This window comes from Gobius niger, assembly GCF_951799975.1.
Source record: "Gobius niger genome assembly, chromosome: 8".
In the NCBI taxonomy this organism is placed as follows: domain Eukaryota; kingdom Metazoa; phylum Chordata; class Actinopteri; order Gobiiformes; family Gobiidae; genus Gobius; species Gobius niger.
In genome coordinates this window covers 15,821,653-15,846,546 of record NC_136859.1, presented here as the reverse complement: position 1 = coordinate 15,846,546, position 24,894 = coordinate 15,821,653, and the positions used below count along the sequence as shown (strand labels likewise).

The 24,894-nt window shown below is 40.7% G+C and overlaps 1 protein-coding gene across 5 annotated transcripts in view; it reads right to left on the bottom strand.

The window, feature by feature from the left end:
- Window positions 1–24,894, bottom strand: part of fhod3b (formin homology 2 domain containing 3b) — a 74,740-nt gene that overhangs the window by 40,030 nt on the left and 9,816 nt on the right. For all 5 annotated transcript variants that reach the window (XM_079560850.1, XM_079560851.1, XM_079560852.1 and 2 more), the window contains exon 3: window positions 24,416–24,480. In XM_079560850.1, coding sequence (XP_079416976.1) covers window positions 24,416–24,480 — 65 coding nt within the window. The remainder of the gene's footprint in view (window positions 1–24,415; window positions 24,481–24,894) is intronic.

The window sequence follows — 24,894 nt, the reverse complement described above, 5'->3', positions numbered from 1 at the left end:
GTATGTAGGCTATTGCATGTAAAAATGAATGTTATGGTATACTTTTTTGTTCCCGTAGGAAATGTGTCCTCTGCATTTGACCCATCCTTCGATGCCACTGGGGCATAAGGAGCAGTGTACCACGCCCATGGACCCGTCTCCAGATGTAGGGCCAGGCTGATGGATTAGAATCAACGGGCTGGAGGATTCACATATTGTACATGTTTTTAGTGGTAGGGGAAACCGGAGTACCTGGAGGAGACCTACTCAGAAACGAGGAGAACATGGAAACTCAGAAAGACACATCGGAAATCGAACCCCGGGCTTTCTTGCAATGAAGCATAAACCACTGCGCTGCCGTGCCGCCCCAGTGTCAGTAAAGTGTCAATAAAACAAACCATCATGATGAACATAAAAATGGCTTTCGAGTTCTATCTTTTGACAGGTGCCATTCTTCACATGGCACCTGGGTTTGTCTGCCCATCGTCAGCGCCATGTCAAAACTCTCCGGGGCAGAGCAGAGATTGAGTTTCTCAGCTGACTGCTACACCCGATACATACCACAGCCAATGTCCCATAAACATTAGGCATACCCACAGAAACCTATTGTTCTTCAATCGAAACGGTTATACATCTGTTTATCGTGTTTACAGAAAGTAGATACATGGTTTTATTCAGTCACAGCTCGGAAGGCACGAGAAGTATTTGTCCTTCAAGATCCTATCAGATGCTGTCAAGGAGGAAAGTGGAATTTGCAGAATGTTGGAGCAGATCGGACCAGGACAGCAAGGCCAATCTGAGGACAGACCTATCTTTCATGAGAGCCATTCCTCAGCCGCTGCAGGTGGAGGGAGCCCCACGCATCCCGTACCATAATATCAATGAGAGCAGACAGGGATTTTCTCTATGTAATTGTGTAGGTCGGAACCCCCCTTAGCCGCTTTCCCTATATTCCCCACGACTGACACAGATATGTAGTGGAGCGGAGAGCCTGGTCATGGTGCGTAGGCAGAGAGAGAGTGGACATAGACATGAATGAACCAAGAGGGGAACAAGTCAAGTCGCTTTGAGAGAAAGACAAAAATAAAATTAATGGACCATCTGTTTGTTGCTGGAGTGATATCCAGCTCTGTATATAGACCAAAAGAGAAACCAACATATGCTGCGGTTATTTTTTTTTTCACCTCCCATAAAAGGCAGATAAGCTAAGCCAAGTCATTTTCTAAGCTCCACGTTTATGATGCAGCAAATTATTATTACAAGGTATAAAACATAGTGAATACAAATCCACTAGAGTGCTTGCATCCAGAAATTAAATTATCGATTTTATTCACTTGGATGTTGTCATTTGGTTTTCTTGTTAAATGGTTTGTTATCCAGAGAAAATGGGTCAAATTACGATTTTGTGATAATAAATACTTTACTAATTTACTGAGCATTTACACCGTAACTAGAGGATTACAGATTATGGTGAAAACTGGTGCTGAAAAGAGAAAATATCTCTCATATCAGACATGTTTTTTTCCCAGTGTTTCTAATTGGCACTTAGTTTCCAATTCATTTTCAGCCAAAACATCATGAACAGATTACCGTGCATTATAAATGAAGGGAATACATTTGTAAAGTGTAAAACTGTTAACTCAGAAACTGAAGGTGCGGCATAAAATCTCCCAACACTCATTCGTCGACTGTTCACAGCTCACACCGTTATATGATGTGGGACTTACTGCTGGCAAACTGGCACCTTCAGACTCACACTTTGAAAAGGTGATTTGAATTTCCCTTCAGTTTTTGTACTTGGCTTTTGAATTCAGTATTTCATGGTAAATGGCCTCAATTTAAAGCCCAGGGACATTAACATTTGATAAACTAATGTAGAACACCAGGGTTAGCACGTTTTATACATAATGAGAGACTACAGATTTAGCATTATATTACCTAAATTGCAGCCATTGTGAATTGCTTATTGCAAACTTCAGAATGTTGATTGGACTGCAGTTATGGCTGGAGATTATAAAATGGGCCGTGCTGTGTTGACACAGGTAATCTGGGTTTTCATGGCAGTGCTGGCGATACTTGAAAGAATAGTCACGTCATATTGTTGCACCTTGGCACCGCTTCTCAAAGCCGGTGTGGGCCGATGTGAGCGCTGACAGGTGCTAGAGACACAGAGAGGCCGGGTCACAAGATATCGCTGTCGACCGCATCGTGAACCACAGCACACTTCTCAAAAGCATGAGGGGAATAGTGGATAGACTCATTTTTCAACCCAAGAAAAGCAAAAAATAAACACGATTAACAGAACTACAACTACTCCCACTACTTACCACTGAGGCATGGGCCATTTCTTACAATGTTATACAGTATCACGCCCAGACTTGTACATTTGTAACATTTATATATTTGGACCGTCAGTGGAGCAACAGTAGAGCCTGAAAGATAGCGATTTGTTGTGTCCTTGGGCATGACACTTTGTTTTACACCTTTTTCTTTTAATTCTGTGGATGCCCTATATTGCATCAATTATTTAAGTTTCTTAATTTTTATAAATCAATTAATTCAATTTATTACTGTCTTCGCCCATGTTAAAGCAGTACTCATGCCCCTAGAGGCCATAAGCGCAACTGCAGGTGTCGTGGAAAGTTGCGATTTTCTTACTTATTAATTGTCCGTCAGAGTAAATAGTACGCTGACAGAATAAAAGAAGGAAGAGGGGGATATTGTACATCCAATTACACAATGGAAATACTTTTTTTTCACTCAATCTTGACTGTAAATACTGTTTAAAGTGGCGCTAGCTCACAGTTAGCTTTGCCCGTTAGTCTGTTAGCTTCTTCTTCGTGATTCTATTAGTGTGTATTGGTTGCTCCGGTCCGGTGACAGTCAAGTTGCAATTGTGGTTTTCTGTCCAGAGACACCAGGGGGAGATGAAAGACCCCCCAATCATCCTATTAACACTTGTATTACCCCCAGAGGGACTACAGAAAATCATTTTTATTAAGGTAAACAAGTTACTTAGTATTGCTTTAATGACCATTCTTGGTATGTTTTTTTTTTTTTTTTGGTAGCGAACAGACCATCAACCCAATAATGACGTCTGCAAGCACCCTTGGGAACCTACAGTGAATATAATCTATTGGCAGCAACAATTGTTTTTTAAGAAATACAAAAAGACTGAAGTGTTTGCTGTTTTATTATTTGTGGTCCTTATCAGACTTTTCTCACTCGTGTTGTAGCTGGCAGATAACACACGCAATATTTACCTGGCAAGGAATGGAGCTGTTGGAAGGCAGTGTTTTTCCTTCTTGGCTTTGATTGTATTTGCACAAATGAGGGGATTTTTATTAAGATTTACTTTAGATTTACATATTTTTCACAGTTACAAGGTTGTGGCCAAACTCTCTACTCCCACTCTCCCTATCACACAGTGCAGCGAATCGATCACCATTAAGCGCACCACAGTAGACATTAATCTATATTAGAATGAAGTGATATACACAAACTCTACAAATCTGATACAAGAACAAAAAAAAGCTAAAGACACAGCCTACAGATAGATAAAATGACCAGACTGGAGCAGCCCGCACCCGTGTAGATTTTTCATCTCATTGACTTCGCGCTCACTCCTTCTGTGTCTGATAAAATACATCACCATTTTGAAATGATATTGATGAACGGAAAACAAGACAGTTAAGTTTATAAGGGAAATCGCTCAAATGAGAGTTTAACGGGATGGTGATCAGCAACCATCTCAATTTATCCGGGCTTGGGACCAAGACATTAAAGGGGGTCTATGCAAGTTTCCCATTTTATACTCACTACTGCCACCTCAGGTCATAGGTGTAACTGCGCCTTCTATATTAAGCTTGTGCATGACGGCACTTGGGACCCGAATTAACACCTTTTTAGACAGTGCAGGATTTTAGAGGCAGTTGTGGTGAACAGGTCTGGGCTCATTATACACCTTAGGACATGGCTGGAACATGTAAGGGGAGGAAAATACATAATTTTAACATTTTTAAACTCTGTATAGTGCCTTTAAGTTCATTGGCCGACTCTTACAGTTGCTGCGTTTTCTCTCAAAACTGGTGAACATTAAAATACCTTCTTAGACAGTGGTGTTTCCCAAAACTCCCCTGCGTTAGTGAGTAAACAACTCCATGCGATGAGAACAAAGGAGAAAATGAGGGCCTTGAGTCTGCTGAGTTAAAATAAGTAGTTTTCAGTAAACATGTCTGGGCAGTAAAAATCACCAGGGCATTTTTGAGATCCTCTATTGGGAGTCAGTCATGCGTCCCCAAAACATGACAGCGTAAGGCGGCGCACCTACAGCACCCTCACTTTCTAATGGGATCGAAGTGCTCTCTGGCTCAAAGCACCACACAAGATCAAGCAACGTTTGGCAAGACAGAATGTTAAGTACTCTTTATTTAGCCACCGGCCGACATAAGAGCGGTAAACAAGACACAGGAGATTTCAGCACAGCACAAAATGATCAAATATGTCAACAAGAACTCATGGAAGCCAGTCAACTCAGAACTGCTTTTAAACTTTTGTTTTACCATAAATACACATATATTCATGGGTAAATCGGCTTTACTGCTGTTGCTCCTTAAGGTCTTTGAGGTCACTGATGGACACAGTTTAAGCACCTCTTTACATGTTTAACCAACCTACAAAGACCAGAGTTGTAAAGCTGTGTAAACAAAGAGAGGAGGAACCTCTCACAAAACGAAAAAAACATTGGGATTTCAATTGGGAAAACAAAAACAGTCATGAGCTACACACGCAATAAATGACATTTTCAGTTGAGTTGAGTGAAGTCTATATATATTATGTAAATCATGGCAGCCTCGCTCTAACAGCAGCTCTCCCTGATGACTGGCAGGTTGCTCTGTGTTACAATGACCTTGGCACAAGTCAGTTTGAGTGTAAGCAGACAGCGACCCTGCACACCATCTCACCGAAACAAGCACGGCACCAGCGCCACTTTGGGCTATGGCCTTGTCTGCGGGCCGGTTTATGGTTTAAAGTAAAGTAGAATAATACCGAGATGCAAATCCATACTTGGATACTCAGTTGAATTGGATACAATACTGTTACCTCAGGTAAGCTCAGACCAGTACAGGACACATAAACAGAATATCAAAATCAGTGATCCTAAGCAGTGGTATTAACTTCTTAAGCCCCGCAAGCACCTTTTGACTTCTTGACTGGATCTTACAGCCTCTAGGTCAGTGTAACGCCTCATTTGAAAGCTAAGACCTACAAAACTGATTGTGACATTTTGTTGTGTTGTCGCCACGTATTTGTCATATTTTTGAAAAGTTTTTGTTGTTGTCTCTTTTTTTCTTGGTTTTGTCATATTTTTGTCAGGCTTTCATAGGGCCTTTTTGTCTTGTTTTTGTCCAATTCTGTTGCTTTCTTCATCGCTGTTTCTCCTTGCATTTTAATCGTGTCATTGCTGGTTTTCCGGAACTCTTTTGTTGCTTTTTTTGCCTTTTTTATGTTGTATTTTCATTTTTGTTTTCGTCAGTGTTTTGACGCTTATAGTTTTTTAGATTTGGGAGGTTTGTGAATCCAATCAGCACCAAATACTGATGAGGTACAACAAATGACAATTTTCTGTTTCTCTTTCTCCCACAGAGTCGGAGTGGCCCCTGCCCTCCACCTGACAATATAACATCACATCTTAGAACGTGAACACAACCTATTCACCGTACAAAACCAAAGGAGGAGACTATTCCATCAATGAACCACATTTTTATTTTTGTGGATTATCCCCCACATCACTAGATATAAAGCAAGTAAGTATAGGTATTCTGTCTCTGATCAAAATCCAGTTTAACATTTTAGCATCAACATTGACTGTCCTTCTGTGGTCAGGTCTATGTTCTGTCCAGTGTTCACCTTGTGCCACTTTCACCACAGCCCTCCCTCTCACAGCTGCGTGTGGTTACACTCGGTAATCACAGAGCTCTACAGAACCGTCCGTGATCGACAGCTCTACCTGATTGTTAATGGGAACACGCATTCTCATGTGATCCACACTGTACGATGTGTTTTAAATATCAGTTTATGTGAAGTCGTCAGATCAAAGGCTGCAGAAAGGTTCAAATGTGCTTGAATGGAGTGAGTGAATGCAGGTGTATTATCTTTTATTACGGCACGAACACTGAAAAATAACAGAGCCCAAAGTGGGTCTGACCCACATTTAGAAGCTGTTATTGACAACAGTGAAAAGGAGAAGGTATTTATTGAAAGGAGGGAGGATCTTGTAAAATTTCGGCAAACCTTTTACCAGCACAGCCTAAGTACAGAAGAAAAAGTGAGTCAGCGTGGCTACTTGATCTGCTGAATTATGTCCTGCCAGCTCGTTTTTATTTTAGCTTTGTTAATATTAAACAACAGTGAGTAACAAAGAGTTCATAGGCTTTTATTACACTTTTGATTTAATTTAATATCAAACTAAAAGCCACAAACCATATATTAACGCTGCGTAGTTGTTCTTGTGTCTTGTACAAAGCCTCTGTTGCTGTCTGTGAATACACTGGGCTCGACTCTGATCTGTTTCAGATAAAAACGGCAGCTCTGAAAAAGCCGGACCTCTGCAGCTGGATTCCATAAAGCATGTCTCTGTGCGGGGAAAGCGGCTGTGGCAGACAACACAACTTGTGCATAGTCTAAAAACGACATGATTAGAAAAGAGGAGGCTGAACACACCACACAATTAGATACTTACAAACAAAGACTGGGCTTGGAGCAAGAACAATGGCGGCTGGTGAATGAATGCTGTCATTTGCATAATATTTATGTCCGAAGAGGAAGGAGAACCACATTTAGGCTACAAGAGTCAAACAGTCCTAATGAAATTCAAAGGGAGATGGCTCTGTTTATTTACATTAGGGTAATGGCTGTGCTATTTTCATTCATCTTGTGGGTAACATCTGACAGTGATGGCCCTGGGGAAAGTTGATTTTGTAAATAGGTTTGGCATAAAACAATGTTCAGTAATTTTTCAGCAAGTCCAAAATGATGGTAAATTCTTTATAAAAATGTACTGCTAATGAAAGAAACAGAACATTGTCTCGATCTAAATTCTTACATTCATATTCCGTCCTACTACAAGATTGTGTAAAAGATTCTAAAATAGCAAGTGGCTGTGAGAAACAAGCGCATATCGGAAGCTTTTAGAGCAAATAGCTGCAAACATTAGGGTTTTTTGAAAAGAAAGTCAAATTTGTCTTTCCCCATCTTTAGCAAATAACCGTAATACATCTTAATATGTTTTATAACAATGACTAATTCATACATGTGATTGTGAGAAGCTAAACACACATACAAAACGGAAGGAGTGGATACTGTTTTCCCACTGGCGAAGCATGTCCGTGCCACTGCTTTTCCGCTTCAGTAAATCACCTTTGACCTCCCCTGATATCAATAGCTCCGGTGTGGAATAATCAAGGGCTAATTGCATTCTTAAAGAAAATAGACCAACATCGACCATTCGCAAGAGAGCAGCCCATTTCCACAACCATTTGTTACCATCAAGTCGTTCAGCCTGACCCCTCTATCACATTAAAAGCACGTCACAAGCGAGGTGAAATGCAATGATTTACTTGTTAAACGTGACGGCTAATGGAGCCGTCGCTGGCGTATTTCCTTACATTTTGCAGGAGAATGTTAAATGGGGATCCAAATTTTGTTGGATGGCCAATTACATCATGTCCGCGAGGTCAGGGTGTCTGCATTTAAGAAGAGCCCAGACTTGTATGCGATCTGAAACCAGAGCAGGTCAACAGCATTCCTCTGACTGCTGGCTTTGAACTAAACACAGCGAGGCGGACTGACTTGTGCCCAGACTTGGTATTATTGTAGACCACGCAAAGTATTAAAACTACAACTGCCAAATTTCCATAGCCCCATAGAGACACCAAAGGCAATTTTTACCCCAAGTCATAACAGTGTCGGCATTTGACCACGCAATTGCAAAATACACTGTAAATCTGACCTAGTAGTTATTTAAAGCAATTAGGTTCTGTTTTAGTGAGGCATGTTTGTTGGTTGGTTTGCTAGCAAGAAAATCAAATGATATGCTACAGTAACTACAGCAAAAATATAAACAATCAGACAATATAACATCAAACAGTAATGGACCATGTTTTTACCAATTTTGGTCTGGGTGTGTGTTTGTTTGTCTGTCAAGCAATTGCAACAAAACTTAAAGAACTAAGTATCTTGTTTACTTTAATAAATCCTTTCCGTAGTCCCTCTGTGGGTAATACAAGTGTTGATGGGATGATTGGGGGGTCTTTCATCGCCCCTGGTGTTTCTGGACCGAAAACCACTCTTGCAACTTTTTCTGCTTCGGGTCGGAGGCCCCAATACACACACTAATGGAATCACGAAGACAGGCTAACGGGCAAAGCTAACTGTGGGCTAGTGCCACTTATTTACAGCGGTATTTACAGCCAAGTCTTAACAAAAAAAAATATTGTACAATATCCTTCTCTCCCTTTGTCTTTTCTGTCAGTGTAGTATTTACTCTCACGGACAATTAATGAGTAAAAAAAAGAACGCAACATGCTACGACACCTGCAGTGGCGCTTATGGCCTCTAGCGGTATGACTTACTTAGTTCTGCTTTAAAATTTGAAACCCCAAACCCAAGCAGTAATTTGCAAAACAATATGTGAACATTAGCTTTTGGCATTTTTGTAGATATACGTGCGATTGTGAAATAATTGTAGGGTTTTGTGCGATTGCGAGATAGAGCCAGATTCGCTTTGATACTTTCTCCTGCCACAAGAGGTCGGGAACAATATAGTTTATGTGAATTGCCGACCACAGCATACTTCTTCCATGATGTCTCGGTCCCAATGTGTGCGGATGCAGTGAGGCTTGTGTTTGCGCTGTGGGAGAGCTAGTCTGTAGTTAACATGTTGTTTTTAGCCCGTCATAATGTCTTCCATGTCTGGGCCATTTGTCGCTGGTTTGACTGGGCCACATCAGAGGAAGCTGAGGAGAAGACGCGGCTGTTCACGGATCCACACCAGACGATCCATCCCAACTGTAATGAGCATGCTTTTGTAGAGACGTCGTGATTAAATATGCAAACAGAAACTCGATAATAAAACAAATGCCAAATAAGTAGCGGAAGAAAACTTATTATTAGTGAGCTGGTCCAGTCAGACAAGTATTTTCTTGTTCATACAAAGACGAGTCTGGGATCTCGGATGAGTGTGATTGACAGGTAGATTAACCAGTCACAGAGAAGCACGGTTCATCCGTATCAAAACAAACACAGTGGCTTACATAAGTGAAAAGAATCAAACAATACAGAAGAGTGAGAAGCACTGTAGCTGTTAATCAGAGGTGAAAGAAGTGGGCTGTGAACTATGTTTTCTTCCACATTTGAGGGACGCACCACACATAAATGGCTGTATGTGGTCCTATAATTGACCAGTGGAAATGAGTGGCTACACAGAAGCTCCTGCATTTAAAAAAAGGAGTACAAGTTGCTGGCTTTCCAGGCTTATTATTTGTTCCAATACTGACCTCTAGAAGATGACGCAACAAAGTTTAATTTCTATGTTATAAGGGTGCAGAATATTTAGTCATATACACCCCCAAAGAGTTACACAACAAGTGTGTGCTGATCAAGAACTTCTTTTTCTAAATGTAGTTGATGATAAAAATAGTAGAACTGAGCAAATGACTGCCTTGTGATTCCCCCAGCGCATGGAAACTAACCAAAATGTCCACTTTGGCCATTTGTAACCACAACAGACCAACAAACAAAGAGAAAAATGAGTAAGAAATCGGACATCCTTTTCACTACTTCAAGCTGACATTTCAAAAACCTCAAAACAACGACAATAAACTTCTAAAGGCCTGAGCAGATGTGCATATGTCTTCACTTTGTGTCGAGGCCCGTGCCAATTTGAAGGAGATTATTCAGTCATTTTCAGCCATATGTGCCACTCAATCATATCATGGCAGGTGTATCCTTACATTTCAAATTGTTACCTCTTAAAACACCTAATCAGCGACTTGTATTGAACTTACATATAGCGAGTCCGAAAGCTTAAAGGATTAGGCTTTTGATTGGAAGTAGCAGCGCTGGGTGTGGAATCTGGTTTTGTGTTCAACCACAGCCCCTCTGGACTCCACCAACTTTTCCACACAGCTGTATTAGTTCATATGACTAAAATAAAAGGGCCTGTTTTAACACGGCCAGCCATGGGACACAATCATCTGATTTGCCTGACCCATATTCGCTGCATTGTTTTGGACTTAGCAACGGTCCAACGAAGGCTTTCTCTCGTTTTCTTTTACGACTTAAAATGATGCACATTTATGGAGAAAACAGGTTAAAAGCAATTCAATTTAACTGCCAAACAATACGTCATTTTACCAGCAGGAGTTATTTTATGTAAGTGAAGGCAATTTCAGCACCAACATGATCAGGTGACTGTATATGGAGGAGGCCCCACCATGTATCAGCTGGTGGAAGTGACTATTTGGGATAAGTCGTCGTAATGACAAGGTTGAAAACTAAGGAAAAAAAACTGTATTAAGCTCTTTAATCTTCCAAAGTGATAAAAGAGAAGGCTGGATTGAAGATAGGTGAACTTATCATGGCCTCGGCTGAATCTCACTTTTACCTTTCTTTGTAGTTGCATAAAGACCATAATGACAGGGGGATTGAAGACACAAATCTCAACATTAAAAGCACTGAAGTTCTAAGTAACAGCTGCAAAGGTAGATACAAAAGGCAAGGATTCAAGATTAACCTCTAAACACCCACCGAAACCGAGCACATTTTCTCCAGTTTGGCTTTACCCAAATCTAAAAGCTTCTTAAAGAAGAAGTAAGTCCATCTGGGGGTAATACAAGTGTTAATGGGATGATTGAGTGAATGAGTCTTTCATATCCCCCTGGTGTCTTTGGCCAGAAAACCACAATTGCAACTTTCCTGCCTCCGGGTTGGAATCACTAATACACACTAATGGAATCACGAAGAAGCTAACAGGCTAACAGGCAAAGCTAACTGTGGGCTAGCACCACTTAAACAGTGTTTACAGCCAGGTTGTGCAATTGGATGTACAATATCCCTCTTTCCCTTTGTCTTTTCTGTCAGCGTAGTATTTATTCTCACAGACAATTAATGAGTAAAACCGCAACATGCAACGACACCTGCAGTGGCGCTTATGGCCTCTAGGGGCATGAGTTACTTACACCGGGAAAGCAACAATAACACAATGAAAAAGCGAAAAAATAAATTTAAAAATGACAAAAATGTGACGAAAAACCTTCAAAAAGCAACAAGAAAAAATGTCAAAAACAAAACAAATAAGAGACAACAAAGCATGAAAAAAGAGACAAAAACATGACAAAAATACTTTTAAAAAGTGACAAAAAAGCTTTAAAAGGCTACAAGACAAAAAAGTGTCATAAAAAGTCAAAAACACAGCAAAAAAAAGGGGAAAAACGGACAAAAACACTTCAAAAGTGAATATAAAGGTCTAAAAACGTGACAAAAACACACCAAAAAACAATGGAAAAAGCGATGAACAAACCGCCAAAAACATGACAAAAACGCGATGACAACACAACAAAAAAGTTTCGATCATTTTGTTTTTTGGGTCTTAGCTTTCAAATGAGGCGTTACTCTGGCCTAAAGGCAGTAAGCTCCAGTCAAGAAGCTTTTAGATTTGGGTAAAGCTGAACTGGAAAAGATGCACTTGGTTAAGGCAGGGAGTAAGAGGTTAAGGGGAAAAAAAAGATCCATCCAAACTAAAAGACAAGAGTTAAATGCAACGCAGTATGCAGCTCGGTATTAAATGACTTTCACAAAGATGATATTAACAGCTGTGCATTCATTTGGAAAGCACAGGGCCACTTCCAAGGCTAATATGTAGCAAATATTCCACACACAGACGCATGAAGACGTGACCTCACAAGCTATACTGAATCAACAATTTAAAAACACAGATCTGACTAAATCTTCTTCTCGGTTACTTTTCCATCGCTAATACTGGCACAAAACAAGTACAACCGTGGTACTGCTTTGTCTGTGAGTTCTGACTAAAGTTTGTCTTCTTTTTGTGGCTTTCAACGCAAAACACAAGACACTTTCAAGGATTAACTGGAGAAAGTAGGAGCAGAGTATTGGTCGTGCGTCATTTAATTGTTTGAAATGTTGTTTGGCTATTGCATACACTTCTGCACCTCACAAACCAGCGTGTAATATAGCGTTTACACTATTACTTTTTTTTTTTTCAAATGGAGCTGTGAACCCGTGAACCTAAACTTTGCCAGACATGCGGTCGACAACTGGCGAGAAATATGAGGTGCTCAGGGTTCAGGTGCACTTTCTGATAGTTTGGACTTTTCCAAATATGGTAAAAAAAAAAAAAAAACTCAGAATATATAAATAAAAAAATTCCTGAGCACCAGAGTGGTTTCTCGCACCTTCACGGTCCGCTCTTCCCGTGCACGTGCCTTGTTAAACGGACTCCTCGGACAAATTAAGATGATTTGAGGAGACGCTGAGGTAATCGATTACAGCGCCAGATGATATTGAGGTCAGGAGTACAAATAGCACAAACAGACCTTTTTCCTATCTCCTTCAGTACATTTTTGAGAACACGCTTATTCTTCTCTTATTCCATGAGATACTGTTTTTGTGAAGTATCGGAGCATGGTACATAACTGCAGATAACAAAACATTACATTGTGCTAGACAGTAAATTTGACTATGGATTTTCTTATTAGAGCAGAAAACATTTGGGCAACATCCATCTTACGTGCCAAAACTTCATCTTACTAAGAGAATAGCACGTGGAAGCTTTAAGATGAATTTCATACCGTACATACCACTAACGGGGGAGGTCCACTAAGAGGTCACTGGGTCCAGACCATTGCAAGAAATCGGCCCTATCCTGCAATAATTTACTGCGGATGGATGATCCCAAACCCTTGACTTTCAAAATGGTAAAGAATACAGTAAAGGTATTGATATGAACAGAATTTCTAATAAAATGATTCATTATTTAGTCCTTACACAAAGATACAGCAACTGGATTGAAATACTGATGACATTGTGGTGCTAATTCCAAGCCTGGATAAAAGACCATGCTGCATTTACAATAATGCTCTGAAACCTATTTTTAGCGCCAAAAAACCCTTACCGATAGCACATATAAAATAACACAAAACAAAAGAACCATTAAAACACATCCCATCTTTGTAGTTTTCAGTTTAGGAGGCAATAAATCAACAGCTATACATAGCCCGTGTTCATAAACTAAATGGCTGCTGAGTGGTGGTGCAGGTGGTTTCAGCAAAATGCAAGCTGGTTAAAAAATAGAGCTGTCCGCACCTTTTCAATATGTGTCTGTGATCAACAAAATGATCTGGCACTATCTAAATAGGCCTTAATGAGTCACCAGCTGCAAAGATTCCTGTGTAAGGTCACACTAAATATAAGCGCAGGCATCGAACAACCTAAAACAACACATGAAGCTCCGCTAATGACCAGCACTTAAATGCATCTAAATAAAACCTGCTGATGTCGTATTTTTAATCTTACGGCACGCCATACGTGATGCTTGTGGCTTTGAATGGCAATGATAAGAATAATGGCCCATATATTGGGTTACAAATTATTCCTTCCAATTGCCAAACCACAAATAGCGCAGATCGGTTTCAATTTGATGAAGTTGTTAAGAGTCGGAGGAAATGCAGCTCCATAGGGTGTCTGTCCTGCACCTGAATGAATCCGAGACTTGCATTGTACCCATGTTAAATAAAAATGTTTTTACTTGCTCACACATCAACTAGGATTACAATGTCACTGCGGCATGTAGCGCTAAATGTCTCTTTATGCAACAGAATGAGTATAACATTGGTCAATATGATGAGAAACTATCTCTTCCTGAAAGACCTTTTGAATGCCCCATTATGCCTTTTATCCAAGGCGTCTATTTGTCAAGTCAGGAAATAGCCATGCTGTTTTGATGGCACAAACATCCTTTTAGAGACGTTCTACAGGGGTGCTAATTTGTCATGCTTCTCCACAATATGTTGAATATATAAGGGGCCTTCCAGTCTCCTGCTGTTATTGGGGCTTCATTATGAGAAAGGGGAAAAAAAAAATTGGGTCCAATATAGACAGAAAGAATGACATGAATTCCTGCATTAAGTGGATGAGGCCCGACTTGCTCCGAGACTTGGATTACACTATGGCCTACTGCCCATATGCAGCTCTTTGTCCTGCATTCCCCCCAGCGCACGACAAAAACATAGTGTGTGAGATACAAGCGCAGCTCAGTCACAGACGCTGGCACGGAAACCATTCAAGATGCCCCCATTTTGAGCAAGATCTTGGGATTATCTGAAGCTGTCGATCACACATTCTGGTGAAGCACAATGTCTTGATCTTTCTTTAGCCAGTGAACTGACACTGGACGCTGATGCTGCCCGCTGCTTTTCTGTGGACTCAACACTTTCCAAAGATAACACGTGCCAAACGTTTCCCCTCATGGGCAGAGAGGCCAGATGAGGAGCAGACCAAAGAGAGTTGGCAGAAGATGTCAAGATGAAGTGAAGATCCATAAACTGTGCATGGTTGAATGTGGCTACCATGCACAGTTGGCTAGTATGGTTTGTGGACATCGGAGAAACAGGAAGAAGCACTTTTGTCTTTTAGTCATTTAAAGTAGAACTAAGTAACTCATGCCTCTAGAGGTGTCGCATCATGTTGCGCTTTTTTTATTACTCACTAATTGTCCGTGAGAGTAAATACTACACTGACAGAAAAGACAAAGGAATAGAGGACCATTGTACATTGTGCCACAACCCAATTATACAATGGAGATAATTTTTCTCACTCAAACTTGTCTGTAAATACTGTTTAAGTGGCGCTAGTCCACAGTTAGCTTTGCCCGTTAGCCTGTTAGCTTCTTCTTCGTGATTCCATTAGTGTGTATTGGGGCTTCCGACCCGAAGCAGAAAAAGTTGCAAGAGTGGTTTTCTGGCCAGAAACACCAGGGGCGATGAAAGACCCCCAAATCATCCTATTAACACTTGTATTACCCCAAGAGGGACGATGGAAAGGATTTATTAAGGTAGACAAGTTACGTGGTTCTACTTTAAAGCTTATGTATCATGTTTTTTTTAAGCACTTGGTGATAATTACCAACACATCTAGATCACTATCTTACATTGTTCTGATTAGAAGATTCTATACTAATCTAAATAGGCTTATGCACAGTTTGTCTTAGTTTGGATTCTTGTCAATGTGAACTGTAAGTCGCCTCTGTCTCAACATCCTTCCATCGCTACCTATCAAAGCAAACTCTGATCTTAAGAACTTAAGTGAGATACTCAGGAGTAACTTGCAATAGTATTAGCCTATTGTGCATGTGTTAGGTTGACAAAAGAAACCAGAACAACCAGAAAAAAACATGTGCAGCTATGGAGAGAGCATGTCTCCATTCAGATAGGGTTTTTAGTGCAATCTGACTGCTACATAAAATACAATTTCTAAACACTGACTACCCTGGCTCTTAAACGTACATACATGTAGTCGGCCACATGTTGTCATATGCCAAAACTATTTCTATTAATACCTTTGAAGTGGAACGCCAAAAAACCATGAGTCAGCAGCAAATCACTACATAATTATGCTCCAAAAACCATGTTAAAAATAACAGGGAAAATCTTGGAATAAAGAATTATTTCCATCTGATATCCAATTTTATTTTTGACTTCTATCCAATTCGTAAAACTAAATCCTCACCAAACACAATCATTACCTCACAAAATAGTCTCAAAGTGAGCGGCGAGTTGGCAAGCCAGTGCAACGGTCTGTTTAAAAGATTTGCTTACTAACCCCAGCCCTGAGCCCACAGGCAGCCGACAGAATGATATGATGTTATGACTTAGAATTATGGGAGCTCGGATTGTGTGTAGTCTCCATAAATCACTGAACGGTGACAGGAGGTGGTCCCCGAACTCACTCAGCCCACCCCCGCTGGCTGACCTCCGGGGGCAGCGGCTTCCCTCGAGCGACAACCCAAACAAAAGTGCTCCCATAGCTGCATGTATAGGGGTCGCTCCCAGCCATGCCTTTCATCCCGAAACGTTCGTGAGGATCAGAACATACAGTCATCAAAGCCCGACAGTGAGACAGGCAGAGGCGAAGAAAGTCACAGACACGGAGATGGCCTTTCTGACCTCTTTATATTGGTGCGCAACAATCCTTCGAGAGCAGAGGAGGGCAGAGGGGGTCTCCAGGTGGTCCACTGGGTCTTAACCCTAGTTGACCCCAGGACACCACTGTCAGAAGTAGGTGATCTACCATGGGCTTGTCAAGAAAACTGCTTCAAATGTGTAATACAAACAAGGAGTAAAAAGGCAGGGACAGAGCCTGTTTGAGTAGTTTTTATTTGACGTGAAATCTGGGCAGAAAAGATGTGTGCTGTGAATGCACTACAATACAATTCATACAAACTATGTGACTGTTAAAAGCATATAAAAGACATTTTATGTTGTGAATCTTTTTTTCTTTTTCATGAAAAGATGAATACTTGGAGTAATTACAAACAAATACAAAAACGATCCCAGAGCTAAGGCTTGTGAACCTGGTGTGAATAACACGCATTATAAGAGTGAAATACACCACGGTCTATAAATTCTAAAAATGTATGGATCTGTTTAAAGCTTTGTTCACACATTTGTTCTAACTGTCAGAGTATAAAATATCAAACCCTCCAAAACCATGATCAAATTTATGCTGGGCATACTTTCAGAACCTGGCTTCCATTATTGAATAAAACTTTGGATATACAATTTTTTTTTTTTCTCTCTCTCTGATCCATTCAGGTAAAGTGATATTGTCTGTCTCAGGACAAGCTTCATCGGACGCCTGCAGCTGGTTGGCAAGCTCAACTTTAACCACCTTCTAGAAATACGACAAAACAAACGCTTCAGATAGCAGCACATGGCCCAGACTCCTGCTCCTGTGTCGCTGCCAGGTGGTCCAGGAATGTCTGTGGTCTGCAACAGCTGAGAGGTCAGAGAGCGAGGCGATCATCGATGATTGGTCGGCGTTTTGAGCGAGGTGAAAGAAGGATATAACCAATGCAGAAAACTTAAAAATACATTGTTGCTGGATTGACTCCGGGCCAACACATCTGCTGTGGTTCTGCTCAGCTGCATCAGGGAAAACTAGGAGCTGGAGCTCGTCTGTGGCTTGGGATGACACACAGACAACAAAATATGCACTTACTGCAGTCCGACTATCCTCTGCAAGGTTTAGTGTCAGGATTCATATGGTCTGACTCCGAAAATATAAGCAACTGCACACACTCCAGTGCACTCTCAACTTGACAAAACTTGCAAATACAAAACTGGAATCAAAACTATGCAACATTTCACGCAATACATATCACCTACATTATTCATCGGCTTTCTACAACCGCTAAGATGCTTTTGTGACATAACCTGGACAACTCTGATGCCATTGAGAGACTTTTCCGCATTTCCAAACAGTGGGATTAAAGGCTTTCGTACATGCTTTTATCTCTGAACAACAGATCTACACGAGACAGCTTTGTGTTTTACATGTTCAATCATTCATATATTTGACCACATAGCCAAACAGCATAACACTCGGACCGAAAGACAGGCTTTGACACAGCTTCAGCCACAACAATGTTAAACTGCTTTAGATGTGTTACAGAGAATAACTACAGAAACAGCTTTCGTTTCATGTGATAATGCAGACTAAGCAATGGTCTTTCTGCTCTCGCCACGTCTTTGTCTATGCTATATTATAACCAAATTTAGTCTACGGCTTGACAGGACTAAAAATACTTGCATGGGAACATCTTAAGATTTATATTCCTCCCTTTGAATAATTTACTTCAGGAGGGCTAAATCTCACTGCTGTGCCCGCTGATATAGAGATTCAATCAGTCTGTTTCTTGTACAATTGTTCTCCCAAACAACATGCCACAATGGTCGTCCAATCGTCTTGTGCTCGGACTGCTGTGAGTGTTCTTCATCAGATCCTTGGGTGAGTTTCTAGAGGAGATTCCACTGGCCCTTCATGTTCTTTGTTCGCTCTTTGAGAGGCTGGATAAGAGTTTATGACAAAAGCCGACCTTACTATTCAACAGAACGTCTTCACCAAGCTTTAGGTATCTGATTCTTTCTTTCTGCTTTCCCCTTTCTGACACCATAAATGTATTTACGAGTAGGGCTGGGTACCGTTAAACGATACTAGGGCTGGGACCATCCACTTATGTCACAATCCGATACGTATCACAATATTCAGGGGCTGATCCAATACGTATTGCGATACAATACGTAATTATGATTTGTAATATGTCAACCTTAAAATTTGTAAAAAGAAAATAGCCATGTGTCTAAAATGTATAAACAAAATGCCATTTGACAGTTTTTGAAGTCTTTGATCAAAAAGTGAACTAACATAAAATGCAACAAAGAGCCGTAACTGGAAAACAAAGGAGTGCAGGATAAAAACACTTCCAAACACAAGTATTGAAAGTATTGCGATACTTGGAAAAAGCATCAATACTTGGTACTGCAGCACAGTAAGTATTGCGATCCAAATCCGATCTGATATTTTGTCTCAGCCCTAAACGATAACAGTAATAAAGTAATAAAAGTATCAAAAAGAAATCTGTATATTCAAGTTTTGGTGCTGTTGGTCACAAACAAAATTGGGCAAAAAAAATATTTAAAACGGGGGAAAAATTGGAAAAACTTGGAAAGTCTTTTTTCTGCCCTTTTGTAGTTAAAGGAATTTTCTTGGTTGTTACACCTCAAATAAATGATACACATGCAAAAAAAAATGAAATGGAAGGAAAAGGAATAAATTAACAATATTAATCTGTTTTATGGTTCTATATGACAAATAATTTAGCATAGGTATCGGAAAATCGTTCAGGTATCAGTATCGAAAATCAACTGGGTGAGGATTCTCTGTACCCAGTTTAGGCTCATTCTACTGACCAAGAGGCACTGGTTGAAGGATAAGTCAAATGCAGGACAAATTGCCCTCTGAGGACAATAAAGCCTGCGAATGTAACTACAAATGTAATACAAGCAAGTGTTTCTGCTATACTTTCTTTATCTGTGGCTCAACCTTGTACACTGTAGCCTTTTCGAAAACCCAAAGATGCTCATAACGTCACAGCGAAAAGACACATTTAACTTTTCTTTCCCTTTCAATGAAATCAAATCAGCTCTAAAAATAACGAGTTGTACTTTGGCCTTGAACACGCTTGGAGTCGGTGAAATCAAACCCGATATTTACAATGGACCCGAATGTGAACCAAGCGTAAACCTTGATATACACAGCCATTCCTCAGGCCTTCGTCATTGCTGCTCTCTGGGTGGTTACAACGCTTTGCTGCAATCCCCACATCATTTCAACCCTTGCCAAATGGCCCTGGGTCACTTTGCCTCGCGTTTCCATTGGCCGCTTGCCAGTCAGCCGCGATAAAGTGTGAAAGACGGTGGCTACAGGTGTTCAGGAGTGGTCCAACACCTGATAAAAGCTGCACAAAAAAACAAGGGTTTACGCGAATAATACGTGACGACTATTTACCCAAAACAGTAGACAATACTTGGGGAATCTAATCTTAGCTCCTGTAATTGACAACGTCCCGTAAACAATCAATCAAAGTCAGACGGTAATAGTGAAATGACTCAAAGTTAACCAGCTGTGGCAACATTTCCTGAAAGCAGTAATAACAATCTGGATAGAGAGAACACCGGGGTGACTGACAGTTACAGCTACGGCCCAAAAAGTAACTCGATTTTATGACGCATTTCACAGACTCTCCAAGTGGATCCGGAGAGAGAGGTTTCCTTACAAAGGCGCTGACATGAAAGTAAAACAGTAAAGAAAAGAAGCCAGCATGACATGTGCAGGAGGGGATGGAATTCTATGGCACACTGGGACCTGGACGGGAGCCAAAGGGGCACTGTGCTGGGGTCAGTGGGGCTTTCTCCTATGGACTGCCACACATGTTGCCCACGTCTATACTGTATGTGTGTGTGTATTGAGGCACAAATGTTTCAAGCTTAAGCAAATATATGCTTTAATCTCTCACCTCAGCCCAGCACCTTTTCTCCAGTTTGGCATTACTCACATCTAAAAGCTTCTTGAATGGAGAGCAACAGTGTTATGCATCATTTGAAAGCTAAGGCCGACTTTTTTGTTCGGATCCGTGTTGTTGCCGCATTTTTGTCACATTGAGAAAAATATGATTTTGTTGCTTTTTTGTCGTTAAGAAGTTAACAAACAAAACGGACATAGTAACTTAAAAATCCTTCATGACAGTGAATAAATGAAACAAAGTGATAGTAAGACTGTTTTGCGTTTGGTAGAGTTTTCTGGTTGTTTCCATAATATATTCTTCATTGTCCTCTGTTGTCATCCTCTCAGCTCTTTTTTTCTCCTCAAATTCGTAAACCAATGTGTCCACATGCAACAAACAACACTCTACGGACATAAATGTTAGTAGGAGCAAAAACACAGTCAGATTCCTTCCAAATGTTCCTCTGAGCACTCAGCTGTTTAGAGTCTGCGGCTACTGAGGTTACACACCTGTCCACTCCACTCACAAAGAAAAAAAAAAGGTTTACATGCATCGTGCGGACTCTGAACAATAAGGTGCCTTCCAAAAGCGTATAAAATTGAGGTGTAGGTAAATACTATGGTGCGTGCTAGATTAAAATCTTCATCTCTAACCCTAACCCCAATCCATCCTATTCAAACAGACAGTGAACATCCACCTATAAATATGTCCGTAGCTAATACTTAGAGTACTAGATGAATGCTAACACAGTGCCCTGTAAACGGATAAAAAGCCCCTCCTTTAAAGTAAATCTAGAGCACCTTTTATTTTGGATGGCGGAGCGGCTGTAAGGGCCGTGCAACTGAAACCAGATGGGCCCATATGTGCAAGCTCTTACATGTGGATGTACTGTATGTGCATGTAAGCACGCTTACAAGAATTATGATTATTACAGTAGTGCATATGATGGGGGTATGGAGCAAACCAGCGCCAATTATTTGACTGTAAAGGTGGTTAAAATGGTCATTAAAAATATGATCGTATGGCAAACATAACAAAAGATTTTTAGCTCTTAAATGGGAGCCAAATTTTTGGGTTTCGTCCATTTCAAAAAAACATTCAAAATAGTTTATTTTAAGAAGTCACTCTGATAAATCCTATTGCCAAATACTATGAAATGATGTGTGTTTGATCAATGTATTGTACATCTCTGAAAAGTGTATTAAAAAAAAGAAGAAGAAGCTCTTGCTCTGTTCACTACTGTAATGAGATCTGTCTGAACCGTTCATCGATCGATCTCAGTGTAGCCAAGAGTGTCTACCTTCACCACTTATTATGCCATATAGTTCTTGGTGTGTTGTTTTGAGCCCCCCAAAGCTGTCAGGAACCAAAAATGTCCGACATGAGGAGCGCACATGAGGAGAGTGAAGGCAGTAAATTCAGACATATCCTCTCAGATGTCTCCTCTCCGGCCCAGCGCTGTTTGCATTGGCCCCCCAGTGTGACTCTAAGTCCGTGATCCCATTTTAGGAGTGTTTGAGTGAAGTGAGAAGGAGAGCGAGTGTCTCACGAGGCCAAGCGATCTGAATGTGTTTAATTATTCGTCATTCTTCAGTGACAGAACATGACAGGACACCTAATATGACTGCTTTGAAGGGCCGCACTCTTCAAGAATGTAATACCAGTTCGACTATTTTAAAGGTGTCGGGAGTTAGAGTGTGTTGAGCTGTCTGTCTGTCTGTGCTAGTTCATCATTCTAATGTACAGGTTCAAAACAGAGCGAGAGAAACACTAACAAAAGATACTTTTGAATCTCTATAGTAATTTACAGAAGAACCGTTCCTCACAAAGACAGATGGCTCAGCATAAATGTGACACACTGACACACTGGACTTACTGGGAGGACTGGAAAAGGGCTTTAGAAAACCACCATAATCCACAGGTGATCTGATCTCCTTAAATCCCAGCCCCCTCCCCATCTGGGACTGCAGCCCCCTGCAACTCACACCTAGCTAGACATACTTCCATAAAGGGTATTTTAGCAGAAACCAAAGTATAATCATCGAAAAACAAAGGAATATCGCCTTCCGGTTTTACAGCCACTAAACTGTGAGCCGTCAACCTGGAGATTAAAAGTACCAATTTAACTAAATTATAGTCAGAGAAAGCACCACAAGCCTGTCTCGGCAGCCACAGTGAATCATGTCGAGAGCTGAGATTATAAAAGTTGTAAAAGACGAGGCGGATAATCCACTCAGAATGTGTCACCTCTTATTACAGCCATCACTCCTCTCCTGGGATCAGAGTGTGGACAGAAGAACCTGCCTTTGAGGCCACAACGAGGCGTCTATGTGCTAATGTACATGGTTAGGTAGCTTCATTTGAAACAACAACAATAACATATAATTGTATTCCCTATATCAACAAATACATGTAAATCACATAAAAAGATCTTTGGTCTAGATTTAGCATGACACAACCATCAGGAGGGTTTGTGATTTGTGAAAAAGTTGCATACTTCTTTTAAGTTATGCTATACTGACAAACGTAATTTGTGCATTCGCCTTCCAGCTTTTCTGTAAAGCCGACTGTCTCACAGATAGGATACATTTTTATTGCATAACAATCTAATTACAGCGAGACAAAAGAGACAGTTATGGATCAAAAGGCACTGACAATCTAGGGGCTCATTTTGGGGCTGTTTTTATGAATCAACACCAACAAGTTCATTCATGCCTATGTGGCACCAGTACACTCAGCGACACACTCTATTTGCAAAAGCGAAATTAAAACACAATGTCATAAAAATACCAAGACCCCTCACTCAGATACAATTAGGCTCAAATGTTGGAACCAGTTACAGTGCTGTGTTGGTGCAGAGAGGACATTGCCCAGACTACATCAAAGGGCCACACGGGAAGTCACAACAGGTGGCTGTCAACTTAGAAAGAAACAGGGTCATCATCCACTTAGGGCGGCCACAGTCTGTCTGCCTCTGCCCAGGAGTCATTAAGACACAGGTAGCAGCAGGGGCACAGCGAGACTCCACACATGGAGATAGCAGACTGGATCAAAACAACGAGAGCGGCTTTAGTCCACAGAGTATGCATGAGCCTCTACTGTTTACTACTCATCTACACAGTAATAACAAATACTGCAGTCAACAGTGGCTCAGATGTCGAGCGATTATCCCATAAACGGAAGGTTGGCAGTTCAATCGTAGTTCTGACCAGTGCCCACCACTGTGCATATGGGCCAGGCATTTGTGCGCAATGCATGTGGTATGTGAATAAATGGTGGTGGTCGGGGCAAACTTACCACTGCTAAGTCTGGAGAGTGAATGAATGCAAAGTAAAGCTGACAAGAGTGCTATATAATACAGATGCACTGCAGTTTGTCTTGAAAGTCGTATATTGTGTCGTATATTGTGTATAGGAAAGAGGTCAATCAATATGAATGAGTGAAAACTCACTATGATTTAGCTCTTGCTTGGCCCAATTTTTGGTACTCTTTTAGGCTGAAACAGATCACATCTGAAAGAGTGAAAAGTAAAGCTAATAGCTTTTCCAGACAGTGGGTTATTTTTGAACTCGTGGGGGCACTTTTCCTCATGTTCTGCGAGATCACACTACTGACATGATGTAGTTTGTCTATAATTCAGTCAGTGTTTTGCATACATTGTTTATTGATCAGACATCCAGCATAAACAGAAAAGAGACTGACACTCCTGTTAATGAAAGCCTAATGTTGCTTAAACTGCAATGGTATTGACAGCATGTGGTGTGTGTCGGCACATGTGGCCAATCCAAAGTGTGCTGCATTGCTGCACTATTCCCTCACATTACTCAGAGACACCAGGAGGCCTAATAAAACCAAGTGATAGGCCACAGTAACTTTCCAACATAAAGAAAGGTGTTTAAGGCATCTGCTTCCTACTGCCATGGCTTGATAATCCCGGTCAATGACGATTTGACCTCACACATGATGATTTACATGCCACTGTGTAACTGGGGTCGCACTTTACTTAACATCACAGCAATAGAATGGTAGTAAAATCAAAACAGCATGGTAACTAAAAGTGCAATAACATAATAATTACATACATGGAACAAGGGCCATACCTAATTTCTTCCAAAGATATATGAGTAATCATAAAATAACCAATATAAGGACATTTTCTTGGTAATAACACGGAAACAGTGCCGCAAAATGCATTACGACTTATTCTCCCTAGTTACCATATTTGCATCTGAGAAGTAAACGACCACAACTGATTTTGCATTTAAATAAAATTGTTTTCAGTTTTCTACTCACCGATGCAGGCATGGACTCTGACTGACAGCTGGGTCCGAAGAATAATGCTGTGTTTCCTGCCTCTCCTGAAAAACAAATACAGCAATTGTAAATTTGACACTTTAATTATTAAGTTGCAGCCCTTTATTCAGGACCGGATAAACTGCCAGGTGAAATTCTATACTTTAACGCCAAATGACAGTCAGGATTTGTTTGGAGCGGTTTGGAGCGGTCACACAGTCATCCCCACACAATCCCATCAACAATACAGCAGCTATACATTATAAAACTCCAAATATTGGTGCAAAATATAATACAAATATTGATTGTCACTGTTATAAAATCAAATCCCTGCTCTAAGGTGCAAGTTGTATGTGTTTAGAGAGAACAGCACTGGGATCTGGGCTTCTTTGGTTCTTGTCTCAATGCAGGAAAGTGAATAGACAGTCCTTTCCTTAATAGTTGAGTGTCATAGATTTCAGTCAGAGATGGCACTTCAC